Raw genomic sequence first — 16,810 nt, forward strand, 5'->3', positions numbered from 1 at the left:
TCGAAAAGAGAAGGTTATATTAAAGTGCACACACAAACAAGTGCTTTCCAGAAAGGACACTTTGTGCGACCTTTTAACTGTTTATATACCAGCAGTGAGTTCCTAGAACGAGAGTATGTATGTTTCTTACAGCAAAGTCACATCAGGCGCTCTGCTGAGCCCACCGAGGGGAATCGTACCCCTGATTTTAACGTTGTAAACCCGTAGACTTACCGCTGTACTAACAGGAAGCTTCTAGAACGATCGATAAGAGTCTCACGTCGCTATTGGTCTATAGAAATCTATAGTCAGTGGTTGTCAACATTTTAAGCATAACAAACTGTAACCTGTTTTCAATGAAAATATACACGTTTATATATTCCTCTGCACTTTGTATTCATTTATTTTTGGCTATAATCCTACTGTTCTTATCTGTAATTGGCTCATGATGTTTGTCTCAAACAGTAAACCTAATCTTAATTGAATCACAGAAGTTCTGTATTGACATTCACAGGGGCACGAGTCTGGTAGCATAATTCGATATGTGTTGAGTGTACCGAGTTCTCTTGGGGCTCTAAACTATTTACGGATCTGGCATGACAACTCCGGTGGAGGGGCCAATTCCAGCTGGTACTTAAACAGAATAATTGTCCAGGATCTCCAGAACGGAAGCACGTACGTATGAAGTCTTTAAAGTCTTTCGGTTTTCACCAGAACAAATGCTATGTTTGTCTTCTAAAGTCACTTGGATAATCACAGTTGTGTTAGGTTCTTTAAAAATAATGTGTGTAATCATAGATGCTGGGCAAAGGAAGCAGTACATATATGTATTTCAATTAATAATGCTCCAGTATTGCGACATATTCAATAAATTATCCATTGGTAAAACTTTTCCTCTTCAAAGCTGATATATTTACTGGTTACTGAACAAAGGTGTCGAATCTCATTTTTAAACTATAACTTTTTTTCTTTCTTGCTGCAGATTCTTCTTCCTCTGTAATGATTGGCTAGCTGTAGATGAAGGCGATGGTCTCGTTGACCGCTTGGTTCCGGTAGCTGGCTATAAGGATATTACCAGTTTTGGAAACCTTTTCTCCAGTATCTCTCGAAAGAACCTAACAGACAGTCACTTATGGGTGTCCGTATTCTCAAGACCCGAGAGGAGTAACTTCACACGTGTACAACGCGTCTCCGTTATCATGGCTTTGCTGTTTATGACCATGATGGTCAACGCCATGTTTTACGAACGTGACGAAGGAGTGAAAGTGGCCACGATCAAACTGGGACCACTAACAATAACAACTTATCAACTGTGGGTCAGCATATGCGGATCATTCATTGTTCTTCCTCCGAGTGTTTTAATGGATCAGATATTTCGAAAAACCAGACCCAAGCCATCAAAAACGGGACCTCTTTGGGAACGCAGAAGACAGCAACTTGAGGGAACTTCTTTGGATAAACCGGAAACGTCAGACCACAGAACAGTGTCACCAACTGAAGTTCAGTGCGAAGTGTCAAGTCGTCCACAGTCTCAGACGACAGATTCTTTGAAACCCAAGAAAAAGAAGAAACGAATGTTTCCACATTGGTTTCTTTACATTGGCTGGTTCTTGGTCTTTGCCTCCGCTGGTGTTTCTGTTTTTATTGTCTTCTCTTACAGTATGCAGTGGGGGAAGGAGAAATCTGAGAGCTGGTTGAAGGCGATATTTTTGTCAGTTTTCGAATCAGTTCTTCTCGTTCAACCATTAAAGGTGAGTTTTTCCCTTCCAATAAAGATATATATTTTTAAACCTTATGTACTGCGTCTTTTTTAAAACACAAATTTTGGATCTTAAAATAGGTTCGTATATACATAAGGAGTAGTAACTCGTAAGAAGGTCAGGTTATGGTTTAAAAGTATATAACCTCTGGTTTGATCCATCACAAACACTTCACGCCTTCCCAGAAACTATATATATATGTATTGGAAAACCACATTTTTAAGATCGTAGGAGGAAAACCACCACAAACAAAACAAGAAATAAAGTGTAAGTTATTGTTACAATTATTTAATGATTCAACTGTTTTGGATCTCGCAGCACCTGTTAGGGGCGCGTATTCCGTCACAACAGTTCATACGATACTTATCTAGGTATAGAAGTTTTATCAACAAATTTTCACAAAGTTTGGCAGTCTTGTCTGTAATTTATTATCTATATCACTAGTATATTCTTATGTAAGTGTTTGACACTTTACAGGGATTTCTCAAATTATTATATTTGATAAACTAAATGACAGCTGCTAATAGAAATAAAATAAAAACGTTGATGTATCTATTTATTTTGTTATTGTTAATTTGTTATGTTACTTCACATGTAATGTTTTTTGATAAAATAAGTTAAGATGACATATAGTACTCAATACTCAGCTTTGTTTATTTAATCACTAATTTTTAGTAACAATACTGTATTAGAAATTCTGCTGTTCTCTGTACAAAACATTTATAATGTTTACTAGAAGTCTGCCAAATTTCGTGAAGATAAATAAATGTTATCGTATCACATCAGTCGATTTATCAGTACAATCGTATCCTGGCTTCACGATACGATACTACTATTGGACCGGTGTATCGCTACACATTTAGTAGTCATACCACAATTATAAGTTATGAAATACTTTGAAGTCACAGTAAAGTCGAAATAACTTGGGCTGACGTGAGCAGAACTGTGGTCAGACCATAAAAGAAATGCTTCCCGAAATTTCACTTATCAAAACAAAAATGTGATCATTAATATTAGATAATCCATCAGAACGAACACCCCAAAACATCTGAAACTGTAGTTAGGTAATCCATCAGAACGAACACCCCAAAACATCTGAAACTGTAGTTAGGTAATCCATCAGAACGAACACCCCAAAACATCTGAAACTGTAGTTAGGTAATCCATCAGAACAAACACCCCAAAACATCTGAAATTGTGGTCAGGTAATCCATCAGAATGAACTCCTCAAAACACCTGAAACTGTGATTGACCCGGAGTGGCCAGGTGGTTAAGGCACTCGACTCGTAATCTGAGGGTTGCGGGATCGAATTCCCGTCACACCAAACGTGCTTGCCCTTTCAGTTGTGGGGGTGTTATAATGTTTCGGACAATCCCACTATTCGTTGGTAAAAGAATAGCCCAAGAGTTGGCGGTGGATGGTAATGGCTAGCTGCCTTACACTCCTAAATTAAGGACGGCTAGCGCAGATAGCCCTCGTGTAGCTTTGCGCGAAATTCAAAACAAACTAAACCAAACTGTGGCCAAGTGATCCCTCAAAAGTAACACCCCAAAACACCCGAATCTGTGTAGTACGTAGTATAATAAGCATGTGTTGTGAATCTGTTAATTTTATATAATTTCAGGTATTCATCATTGCTGCTGTCATCTCCATAATCTTCAAAAAACCAGACTATCAAGATGCCAGAGATGATGACAGCATAATGAACAACCTTCCACAAGATGACGAGGAACTTCTGAGTTGTAAACCAAAAGAAGGTAAAGAAAATGGGAAATACAAAGGGAAGTTTTCAGAATCATGTTTAATGATTAAGCTTCTATCTTTCAGCAGTTAAAGATCACACACCAAAACTCGAGACTCTTTTGAAAATGAGGTTAATGATCATGCTTCTATCTTTCAGCAGTTAAAGATCACACACCAAAACTCGAGACTCTTTTGAAAATGAGGTTAATGATCAAGCTTCTATCTTTCAGCAGTTAAAGACCACACACCAAAACTTGAGACTCTTTTATTTCTGGGTTCTTTCGAGCATTATTTGATTAATTAAATAAATAATTAGTGCATTAGTACCTCTGGTATATAAAAAAGTATGGTTAAATGGGGTATTTAGTATTGCACGATATATCTGGTTGACTTCTCGCTGGCCAGGTGGGTTAAGGCGTTCGACTGGTAATCTGAGGATCCAGGGTTCAAATCCCCATCGCACCAAATATGCTCACCCTTTCAGCTATGAGGACGTATTAATATAACGGTCAATCCCACTATTCGTTGGTAAAAGAGTAGCCCAAGAGTTGACGGTGGGTGGTGATGACTAGCTCCCTTCCCTCTGGTCTTCCACTGCTAAGTTAGAGACGGCTAGCGCAGATAGTCATTGAGTAGCTTTGCGCGAAATGAAAAAAAACAAACAAACAACAGACTTCTCGCATACAAGAAAAAAAAAACAACTCCTGTTATAAGGTAGTGCGCGTGCGAACGTGTTTTCTTATCGCACTTGCTCCACATATGTAGGGTTAAATTTGGGAGGGAGGGGACAAGAAAAAAGTGGATGGGCAAATATCCCCTTTATTAATCGAAATGTGTTTGCTGTAGTCCGTTTCAATGATTTTTGTCAACTGTTGCATAATAACCTCCCACTTAATTATTCCAAGATTGACGTGTATTTCAAGCACTTTTTTGAAACAATGAATTCTTATTTGTTAAAGAGAAACTGAAGCTGAGATAATACACACCTAGTTTTACGGTAGAACTGGGTTCCAGTATAAATATGAAAACAACAACAGTAACTGTTGTTGTGTACGATGAAAACCAATTACGTAAGTACATGAAGATAAAGTGACCTCTATAACAGAATCGTTATTTAATATTTACTAGATTATTTTTGCTTAGCACGTAAATAGCAAACTCAACCAAAATCTCTCAAACACTTGTCTGAGAAATGTATTTGCAATGGGCTATTTTTTGAGTGATTACTTTGAGTAATGTGTTTGTATTAACGAAAATGTCTCCGCGGATATTAATTAGAGCAGTATCATCCATTGGTCAAGAGTTGTGATACACACAGCTACGAAACATCCAAACGTTATTTAATTAAAAACACAACAACACGTTTCTATCGCAAACATCTGTGAAACTTAAAAATAATTTCATATCCAACTGCATAAAAGAAATGTCTAGGATACCAATGGAAACCTAGGACACAAGGAGAAATGTCTAGGATACCAATGGAAACCTAGGACACACGGATGTGCAGATTACAGAGAGACTAATGTGTATCTTTGGGCTCAACGACAAACAAACAAAACCAAGTTAATAAATAATATAAACTCAGAATATAACCGATGATATCTTCATGAGGATATTTGTAATTTCTGTTTTTTTGGCTATTAAAAAAAAAGAAGCGGAACGGATCTTAAAACTTTCGATTTTCTTTTAATTTAGTTGTACGTAAGAGTTTTATTTAGAAGGTATTACGTCGTGATATTTATGGACTCTGTTTTTTCTGATAGGACATCGAACGAAGATTGAAATCGCTCCTATGGATCCGGAAGTTCTGCGCAAGGCACGAGAACAGCGAATGAAAGAGCGCGAAATGATGGCAGTGCTGAAAGACATATGTCTCTATATGATCTTCCTGAGTTTACTTTTATATGTGGCTCACCAACATAGAAATCTAAATGCCTTCTGGGTTAATAACCATCTGAAGAACACCTTTGAAGAAAGTGGCTTTACTTCGGTAAATATATTACATGGTTATCTTATAGTCAGTAACAGGGCTTTACTTCGGTAAATATATTACATGGTTATCTTATAGTCAGTAACAGGGCTTTACTTCGGTAAATATATCACATGGTTATCTTATAGTCAGTAACAGGGCTTTACTTCGGTAAATATATTACATAGTTATCTTATAGTCAGTAACAGGGCTTTACTTCGGTAAATATATCACATAGTTATCTTATAATCAGTAACAGGGCTTTACTTCGGTAAATATATCACATAGTTATCTTATAGTCAGTAACAGGGCTTTACTTCGGTAAATATATTACATGGTTATCTTATAGTCAGTAACAGTGCTTTACTTCGGTAAATATATCACATAGTTATCTTATAGTCAGTAACAGTGCTTTACTTCGGTAAATATATCACATAGTTATCTTATAGTCAGTAACAGGGCTTTACTTCGGTAAATATATTACATAGTTATCTTATAGTCAGTAACAGGACTTTACTTCGGTAAATATATTACATAGTTATCTTATAGTCAGTAACAGGGCTTTACTTCGGTAAATATATTACATGGTTATCTTATAGTCAGTAACAGGACTTTACTTCGGTAAATATATTACATAGTTATCTTATAGTCAGTAACAGGGCTTTACATCGGTAAATATATTACATGGTTATCTTATAGTCAGTAACAGTGCTTTACATCGGTAAATATATTACATAGTTATCTTATAGTCAGTAACAGGACTTTACTTCGGTAAATATATTACATGGTTATCTTATAGTCAGTAACAGGGCTTTACTTCGGTAAATATATTACATAGTTATCTTATAGTCAGTAACAGGGCTTGACTTCGGTAAATATATTACATGGTTATCTTATAGTCAGTAACAGGGCTTTACTTCGGTAAATATATCACATAGTTATCTTATAGTCAGTAACAGGACTTTACTTCGGTAAATATATTACATAGTTATCTTATAGTCAGTAACAGGGCTTTACTTCGGTAAATATATCACATAGTTATCTTATAGTCAGTAACAGGACTTTACTTCGGTAAATATATTACATAGTTATCTTATAGTCAGTAACAGGGCTTTACTTCGGTAAATATATTACATGGTTATCTTATAGTCAGTAACAGGACTTTACTTCGGTAAATATATTACATAGTTATCTTATAGTCAGTAACAGTGCTTTACTTCGGTAAATATATCACATAGTTATCTTATAGTCAGTAACAGGGCTTTACTTCGGTAAATATATTACATGGTTATCTTATAGTCAGTAACAGGACTTTACTTTGGTAAATATATTACATAGTGATCTTATAGTCAGTAACAGGACTTTACATCGGTAAATATATTACATAGTTATCTTATAGTCAGTAACAGTGCTTTACTTCGGTAAATATATCACATAGTTATCTTATAGTCAGTAACAGGGCTTTACTTTGGTAAATATATTACATAGTTATCTTATAGTCAGTAACAGGACTTTACATCGGTAAATATATTACATAGTTATCTTATAGTCAGTAACAGGACTTTACATCGGTAAATATATTACATAGTTATCTTATAGTCAGTAACAGTGCTTTACTTCGGTAAATATATTACATGGTTATCTTATAGTCAGTAACAGGACTTTACTTCGGTAAATATATTACATAGTTATCTTATAGTCAGTAACAGGGCTTTACTTTGGTAAATATATTACATGGTTATCTTATAGTCAGTAACAGTGCTTTACTTCGGTAAATATATTACATAGTTATCTTATAGTCAGTAACAGGGCTTTACTTTGGTAAATATATTACATGGTTATCTTATAGTCAGTAACAGTGCTTTACTTCGGTAAATATATTACATGGTTATCTTATAGTCAGTAACAGGACTTTACTTCGGTAAATATATTACATAGTTATCTTATAGTCAGTAACAGTGCTTTACTTTGGTAAATATATTACATAGTTATCTTATAGTCAGTAACAGTGCTTTACTTCGGTAAATATATCACATAGTTATCTTATAGTCAGTAACAGGACTTTACTTCGGTAAATATATTACATAGTTATCTTATAGTCAGTAACAGGACTTTACTTCGGTAAATATATTACATAGTTATCTTATAGTCAGTAACAGTGCTTTACTTCGGTAAATATATCACATAGTTATCTTATAGTCAGTAACAGGGCTTTACATCGGTAAATATATTACATTGTTATCTTATAGTCAGTAACAGGGCTTTACATCGGTAAATATATCACATAGTTATCTTATAGTCAGTAACAGGGCTTTACATCAGTAAATATATTACATAGTTATCTTATAGTCAGTAACAGGGCTTTACAATGGTAAATATATTACATAGTTATCTTATAGTCAGTAACAGTGCTTTACTTCGGTAAATATATCACATAGTTATCTTATAGTCAGTAACAGGGCTTTACTTTGGTAAATATATTACATGGTTATCTTATAGTCAGTAACAGTGCTTTACTTCGGTAAATATATTACATAGTTATCTTATAGTCAGTAACAGGGCTTTACTTCGGTAAATATATTACATAGTTATCTTATAGTCAGTAACAGGGCTTTACTTCGGTAAATATATCACATAGTTATCTTATAGTCAGTAACAGGGCTTTACTTCGGTAAATATATTACATAGTTATCTTATAGTCAGTAACAGGGCTTTACTTCGGTAAATATATCACATAGTTATCTTATAGTCAGTAACAGGGCTTTACTTCGGTAAATATATCACATAGTTATCTTATAGTCAGTAACAGGGCTTTACTTCGGTAAATATATTACATGGTTATCTTATAGTCAGTAACAGGGCTTTACTTCGGTAAATATATCACATAGTTATCTTATAGTCAGTAACAGGGCTTTACTTCGGTAAATATATCACATAGTTATCTTATAGTCAGTAACAGGGCTTTACTTCGGTAAATATATTACATAGTTATCTTATAGTCAGTAACAGGACTTTACTTCGGTAAATATATTACATAGTTATCTTATAGTCAGTAACAGGGCTTTACTTCGGTAAATATATTACATAGTTATCTTATAGTCAGTAACAGGACTTTACTTCGGTAAATATATTACATAGTTATCTTATAGTCAGTAACAGGGCTTTACATCGGTAAATATATTACATAGTTATCTTATAGTCAGTAACAGGGCTTTACTTCGGTAAATATATTACATAGTTATCTTATAGTCAGTAACAGGGCTTTACTTCGGTAAATATATTACATAGTTATCTTATAGTCAGTAACAGGGCTTTACTTCGGTAAATATATTACATAGTTATCTTATAGTCAGTAACAGGGCTTTACTTCGGTAAATATATTACATGGTTATCTTATAGTCAGTAACAGGGCTTTACTTCGGTAAATATATCACATAGTTATCTTATAGTCAGCAACAGGACTTTACTTCGGTAAATATATTACATAGTTATCTTATAGTCAGTAACAGGGCTTTACTTCGGTAAATATATCACATAGTTATCTTATAGTCAGTAACAGGACTTTACTTCGGTAAATATATTACATAGTTATCTTATAGTCAGTAACAGGGCTTTACTTCGGTAAATATATTACATAGTTATCTTATAGTCAGTAACAGGACTTTACTTCGGTAAATATATTACATAGTTATCTTATAGTCAGTAACAGGGCTTTACTTCGGTAAATATATCACATAGTTATCTTATAGTCAGTAACAGGGCTTTACTTCGGTAAATATATTACATGGTTATCTTATAGTCAGTAACAGGACTTTACTTTGGTAAATATATTACATAGTGATCTTATAGTCAGTAACAGGACTTTACATCGGTAAATATATTACATAGTTATCTTATAGTCAGTAACAGGGCTTTACTTCGGTAAATATATCACATAGTTATCTTATAGTCAGTAACAGGGCTTTACTTTGGTAAATATATTACATAGTTATCTTATAGTCAGTAACAGGACTTTACATCGGTAAATATATTACATAGTTATCTTATAGTCAGTAACAGGACTTTACATCGGTAAATATATTACATAGTTATCTTATAGTCAGTAACAGTGCTTTACTTCGGTAAATATATTACATGGTTATCTTATAGTCAGTAACAGGACTTTACTTCGGTAAATATATTACATAGTTATCTTATAGTCAGTAACAGTGCTTTACTTTGGTAAATATATTACATAGTTATCTTATAGTCAGTAACAGTGCTTTACTTCGGTAAATATATTACATAGTTATCTTATAGTCAGTAACAGGGCTTTACTTTGGTAAATATATTACATAGTTATCTTATAGTCAGTAACAGGGCTTTACTTTCGGTAAATATATTACATAGTTATCTTATAGTCAGTAACAGGACTTTACTTCGGTAAATATATTACATAGTTATCTTATAGTCAGTAACAGTGCTTTACTTTGGTAAATATATTACATAGTTATCTTATAGTCAGTAACAGTGCTTTACTTCGGTAAATATATCACATAGTTATCTTATAGTCAGTAACAGGACTTTACTTCGGTAAATATATTACATAGTTATCTTATAGTCAGTAACAGGGCTTTACTTCGGTAAATATATTACATAGTTATCTTATAGTCAGTAACAGTGCTTTACTTCGGTAAATATATCACATAGTTATCTTATAGTCAGTAACAGGGCTTTACATCGGTAAATATATTACATAGTTATCTTATAGTCAGTAACAGGGCTTTACATCGGTAAATATATCACATAGTTATCTTATAGTCAGTAACAGGGCTTTACTTCGGTAAATATATTACATAGTTATCTTATAGTCAGTAACAGGGCTTTACATCGGTAAATATATTACATAGTTATCTTATAGTCAGTAACAGTGCTTTACTTCGGTAAATATATCACATAGTTATCTTATAGTCAGTAACAGGGCTTTACTTTGGTAAATATATTACATGGTTATCTTATAGTCAGTAACAGTGCTTTACTTCGGTAAATATATCACATAGTTATCTTATAGTCAGTAACAGGGCTTTACTTTGGTAAATATATTACATGGTTATCTTATAGTCAGTAACAGGGCTTTACTTTGGTAAATATATTACATAGTTATCTTATAGTCAGTAACAGGACTTTACTTCGGTAAATATATCACATAGTTATCTTATAGTCAGTAACAGTGCTTTACTTCGGTAAATATATCACATAGTTATCTTATAGTCAGTAACAGGGCTTTACTTTGGTAAATATATTACATGGTTATCTTATAGTCAGTAACAGGGCTTTACTTCGGTAAATATATCACATAGTTATCTTATAGTCAGTAACAGGGCTTTACTTTGGTAAATATATTACATGGTTATCTTATAGTCAGTAACAGGGCTTTACTTTGGTAAATATATTACATAGTTATCTTATAGTCAGTAACAGGGCTTTACTTCGGTAAATATATCACATAGTTATCTTATAGTCAGTAACAGTGCTTTACTTCGGTAAATATATCACATAGTTATCTTATAGTCAGTAACAGGGCTTTACTTTGGTAAATATATTACATAGTTATCTTATAGTCAGTAACAGTGCTTTACTTCGGTAAATATATCACATAGTTATCTTATAGTCAGTAACAGGGCTTTACTTTGGTAAATATATTACATAGTTATCTTATAGTCAGTAACAGGGCTTTACTTTGGTAAATATATTACATAGTTATCTTATAGTCACTAACAGGGCTTTACTTTGGTAAATATATCACATAGTTATCTTATAGTCAGTAACAGGGCTTTACTTTGGTAAATATATCACATAGTTATCTTATAGTCAGTAACAGGGCTTTACTTCGGTAAATATATTACATAGTTATCTTATAGTCAGTAACAGGGCTTTACTTTGGTAAATATATTACATAGTTATCTTATAGTCAGTAACAGGGCTTTACTTCGGTAAATATATTACATAGTTATCTTATAGTCAGTAACAGGGCTTTACTTCGGTAAATATATTACATAGTTATCTTATAGTCAGTAACAGGGCTTTACTCGGTAAATATATTACATAGTTATCTTATAGTCAGTAACAGGGCTTTACTCGGTAAATATATCACATAGTTATCTTATAGTCAGTAACAGGGCTTTACTTCGGTAAATATATCACATAGTTATCTTATAGTCAGTAACAGGGCTTTACTTCGGTAAATATATTACATAGTTATCTTATAGTCAGTAACAGGGCTTTACTCGGTAAATATATTACATAGTTATCTTATAGTCAGTAACAGGGCTTTACTTCGGTAAATATATCACATAGTTATCTTATAGTCAGTAACAGGGCTTTACTCGGTAAATATATTACATAGTAATCTTATAGTCAGTAACAGGGCTTTACTTCGGTAAATATATCACATAGTTATCTTATAGTCAGTAACAGGGCTTTACTCGGTAAATATATCACATAGTTATCTTATAGTGAGTAACAGGACTTTAGTCGGTAAATATATTTCATGGTTATCTTATAGTCAGTAACAGGGCTTTACTTCGGTAAATATATTACATAGCTATCTTATAGTCAGTAACAGGGCTTTACTCGGTAAATATATTACATAGTAATCTTATAGTCAGTAACAGGGCTTTACTTCGGTAAATATATTACAGAGTTATCCTATAGTCAGTAACAGGACTTTACTTCGGTAAATATATTACATAGTTATCTTATAGTCAGTAACAGGGCTTTACTCGGTAAATATATTACATAGTTATCTTATAGTCAGTAACAGGACTTTACTTCGGTAAATATATTACATAGTTATCTTATAGTCAGTAACAGGGCTTTACTTCGGTAAATATATTACATAGTTATCTTATAGTCAGTAACAGGGCTTTACTTCGGTAAATATATTACATAGTTATCTTATAGTCAGTAACAGGGCTTTACTTCGGTAAATATATCACATAGTTATCTTATAGTCAGTAACAGGGCTTTACTTCGGTAAATATATCACATAGTTATCTTATAGTCAGTAACAGGGCTTTACTTCGGTAAATATATTACATAGTTATCTTATAGTCAGTAACAGGGCTTTACTCGGTAAATATATTACATAGTTATCTTATAGTCAGTAACAGGGCTTTACTCGGTAAATATATTACATAGTTATCTTATAGTCAGTAACAGGGCTTTACTTCGGTAAATATATTACATGGTTATCTTATAGTCAGTAACAGGGCTTTACTTCGGTAAATATATTACATAGTTATCTTATAGTCAGTAACAGGGCTTTACTTCGGTAAATATATCATATAGTTATCTTATAGTGAGTAACAGGACTTTAGTCGGTAAATATATTTCATGGTTATCTTATAGTCAGTAACAGGGCTTTACTTCGGTAAATATATTACATAGCTATCTTATAGTCAGTAACAGGGCTTTACTCGGTAAATATATTACATAGTAATCTTATAGTCAGTAACAGGGCTTTACTTCGGTAAATATATTACAGAGTTATCCTATAGTCAGTAACAGGACTTTACTTCGGTAAATATATTACATAGTTATCTTATAATCAGTAACAGGGCTTTACTTCGGTAAATATATTACAGAGTTATCCTATAGTCAGTAACAGGACTTTACTTCGGTAAATATATTACATAGTTATCTTATAGTCAGTAACAGGGCTTTACTTCGGTAAATATATCACATAGTTATCTTATAGTCAGTAACAGGGCTTTACTTCGGTAAATATATTACATAGTAATCTTATAGTCAGTAACAGGGCTTTACTTCGGTAAATATATTACATAGTTATCTTATAGTCAGTAACAGGGCTTTACTCGGTAAATATATTATTTAGATATCTTACAGTTAAGAAAACGGTTTTACTCGGTAAATATATTACTTAGATATTTTATCGTCAATAACAAGGCTTTACTTCGGTAAATAGTTTACTTAGATATATTATCATCATGAGGATGGTTTCACTCGGTAAATATATTATTTCCATATATTATCGTCAACAAAAGGATTTACTCCGTAAATATATTACAGGGCAACGTATCATCAAGGCTTGGTATATCCAGGTGGTTAGGGTGCTTGATTTGTGAGCTGAGGGTCGGGGGTTCGAATCCACATGTTCGCTCCTTCAGTCGTGAGGGCACTATAATGTCGGTCTGTCCCACTATTCGTTGGTAAAAGAGTAGCAAAAGAATTAGCGGTGGATGGTGATGACTAGCTGCCTTCACTCTAGTCTTAAACTGCTAAATTAGGATGGTTTGTGCAGATTGCCCTCGCTTAGCTTTGCGCGAAATTTTAAAAAGAAACATTTTATAAGTAATAAACAAGTTCTGAGCAAGACTGAGAATTCTTCCAGAAATAACTGAAAACAGTTAATATATTTGTTTGTTTGTTTTGTTTTGGAATTTCGCACAAAGCTACTCGAGGGCTATCTGTGCTAGCTGTCCATAATTTAGCAGTGTAAGACTAGAGGGAAGGCAGCTAGTCATCACCACCCACCGCCAACTCTTGGGCTACTCTTTTACCAACGAATAGTGGGATTGACCGTTACATTATAACGCCCCGACGGCTGAAAGGGCGAGCATGTTTGGCGCGACCGGGATGCGAACCCGCGACCCTCAGATTACGAGTCGCACGCCTTAACACGCTTGGCCATGCCGGGCCAGTTAATATATAAGTTTATTACTCATCTATTCGTAACAAAACACCAGTTAAAGCAGCTGTTGTTTCACTTGTTGTTGTTTTAATTTTTTGCACAAAGCTACACTAAAGCTATCTGCGCTACCCGTTCCTACTTTTAACAACGTAATATTCTTGAGTTACTCCTTTACCAACGAATATTGGGATTGACTGTCACATTATAACCTTCCCACGGCTGAAAGGGCGAGCATGTTTAGTGTGACGGTTCGAACCCTCGATCCTCGAATTCTGAGTTGAGCGTTCTAACCACCTGGCCATGTCGGACCAGCAATCTTCTGTAACTCCCCGAATTCAAAAGGCAGTTTTCTTGTCATTATGAGAAGTAATTGTTTGTTTTGTGTTTTTTGCAAAGATTTCTGACCCCGATTCCTTCTGGACCTGGATAGATGAAGCACTTCTTCCAGGCTTATTTGCTACAGAACATTACAATGCAGAACCTCTCATAGGCTTGGACACCGCTTATATGTCAAATTTGGTTTCATTCAGAGTTGGAGCTCCAAGAATAAGACAACTACGGGTGAAGCAAGGTATACCGAAATTAATATTCATAATTTTTGTTATTATTATAAGGAGCTGCACCAGTAAATGTGTTGTTATTTTAAATTATAAGAGGATAATTTGTTGTTTCAAACAATGCATTAATATTAAGACATTATTAGCTAATAAGTTTCACGGATGAGTTTAATCTTTCATGGTTAATTTCCAAGCTATCTTTTTTGGCCAAGTTAAGAGACTCTGTTTTCTTTAAATATCATTTAATTAATTTTGTTCATCAAATGATAAGTTGGAGAAAAAAAAAAAAAAGTAGACATGGAACGAATATTTTGAATGTGTCCAGATGGATGTCGAGTTTCTAAGATGATGAAGAGGGTGATAGATGGTTGTTACCTTCCGTATTCCTTTTTCAATGAGGAAAAGTCCATGTTCCAGAAGCATTGGGAGAAGGTCAATGAGTCCGACATCTCTTCAATTCCATCTAACTCACCTTGGATTTACAAAGATATTTTCGAACTGAAAGGTAAAAATATATTATGTCGAAGACAATTCACAAAATATCAGATGTTGTTGTTATTTGACTTTTTGAAAGGGCATAATTTATTGTATAATTGTATAATTGTTTTATTGTATAATTTATTGTTCCTTCCTTTCCAGTATTTAAGTATTGAACTCCATCTTTCCAAATACAGTCGGATATTTTGGTTACATAACCAGTAACCTTCCTCTTTCTGTTGATCTGATTGTATCCTTCAGTTGTTGAGATAACTACATCCTTGAGCTGGTAATATAACTGCAACCCTCATCTGATGACGTAACTATGTCCTTTATTGAGGCCCCCCGCTAGTACAGCGGTATGTCTCCGGATTTACAACGCTAAAATCAGGGGTTCGATTCCCCTCGGTGGGCTGAGCAGATAGCCCTTTGTGGCTTTGCTAAAAGAAAAACACACACACACTCCTTTATTGAGGCCCGACATGGCCTAGTGGGTTAAGGCGTTCGACTGGTAATTTGAGGGTCGCGGGTTCGAATCCCTGTTGCACCAAACATGCTTGCCCTTTCAGTCGTGGAGGCGTTATAATGTTACGGTCAATCCCCCTATTCGATGGTAAAAGAGTAACCCAAGAGTTAGCGGTGATGACTAGCTGCCTTTCCTCTAGTCTTACACTGCTAAATTAGGGACGGCTAGCGCAGATAGCCCTCGTGTAACTTTGCGCGAAATTAAAAAACAAAACAAAAACAACAATGTCCTTTATCGTGGTCATCAAATTCTATCATTGATTTTTTGATATAACTACATCCTTCATATAACTATTTCCTTCATTGGGTGACCTAATTATGTCTTATGTTATTGAATTTTTAAAACTGTGTTTCAAGGAAAAGATGTTGCTTATACATAATTGTCACAATGGATGATTTATCGGTTCGTTTCATCTTGACTTAACGCATTCCCATTGGTTAATACAGTATTAGAGTAATGAAATACCCAGAACCCATGGTGAACCTCCAAATAAAAACTGTTATTCTTTTGAGTCAGTTATCGATAAATTTTTCAACTACATTTATATCGGTGGTGATAAAGATAGTTAAAGTAAGATAGGCCTAAGAATTTAAACTTCATAAAAGTTGTTTCGGTTTTAGTAACATATTTTTTTTCCCTAATTCAGCTACGTAGATTTCGGGAAGAAGAAAAAAAACTCTTACTTAGATCAAATTATTATTTCCTTTACCACAATGAACATTTTTATTATAACGTTTGTTATGTTTGGGTTCTAGAATAATCGATAAGACTCTCACGTCGCCATTGGTCTAGAGAAATCTACAGCCAATGGTTGTCAACATTTTAAAATGTCAACATGATAAAATGTGTTCAGATTCCAGTGAAAATGATTCACTTATATAAGAGTACATATGACGTTTTGTGAAAAATCTGTAACTGATGGAGAAAAATGGACAACATTTCAGATTGAACATATAGGAATTACTGTAGGATGTGTAAAAATTTCAAGACAGTAAAACCATCGCAGGCTAGTGTAATTAATGGTGTTTGACCCATTCAATCTGAATTACAACTTACGTGTATTTGACACGTAAGCTAAATAAATAGGTTATTAAACTTCAATGCCC

At 33.9% G+C, this 16,810-nt stretch overlaps 1 protein-coding gene across 1 annotated transcript in view; it reads left to right on the forward strand.

Annotated features, from left to right (window-relative positions):
- Nucleotides 1–16,810, forward strand: part of LOC143245781 (polycystin family receptor for egg jelly-like) — a 101,685-nt gene that overhangs the window by 71,459 nt on the left and 13,416 nt on the right. Inside the window, exons 19-24 of the mRNA XM_076492035.1 lie at nucleotides 494–654; nucleotides 962–1,730; nucleotides 3,365–3,497; nucleotides 5,247–5,473; nucleotides 14,541–14,715; nucleotides 15,027–15,206. Coding sequence (XP_076348150.1) covers nucleotides 494–654; nucleotides 962–1,730; nucleotides 3,365–3,497; nucleotides 5,247–5,473; nucleotides 14,541–14,715; nucleotides 15,027–15,206 — 1,645 coding nt within the window. The remainder of the gene's footprint in view (nucleotides 1–493; nucleotides 655–961; nucleotides 1,731–3,364; nucleotides 3,498–5,246; nucleotides 5,474–14,540; nucleotides 14,716–15,026; nucleotides 15,207–16,810) is intronic.

Source organism: Tachypleus tridentatus, chromosome 3 (assembly GCF_004210375.1).
Source record: "Tachypleus tridentatus isolate NWPU-2018 chromosome 3, ASM421037v1, whole genome shotgun sequence".
Taxonomy (NCBI): Eukaryota; Metazoa; Arthropoda; class Merostomata; order Xiphosura; family Limulidae; genus Tachypleus; species Tachypleus tridentatus.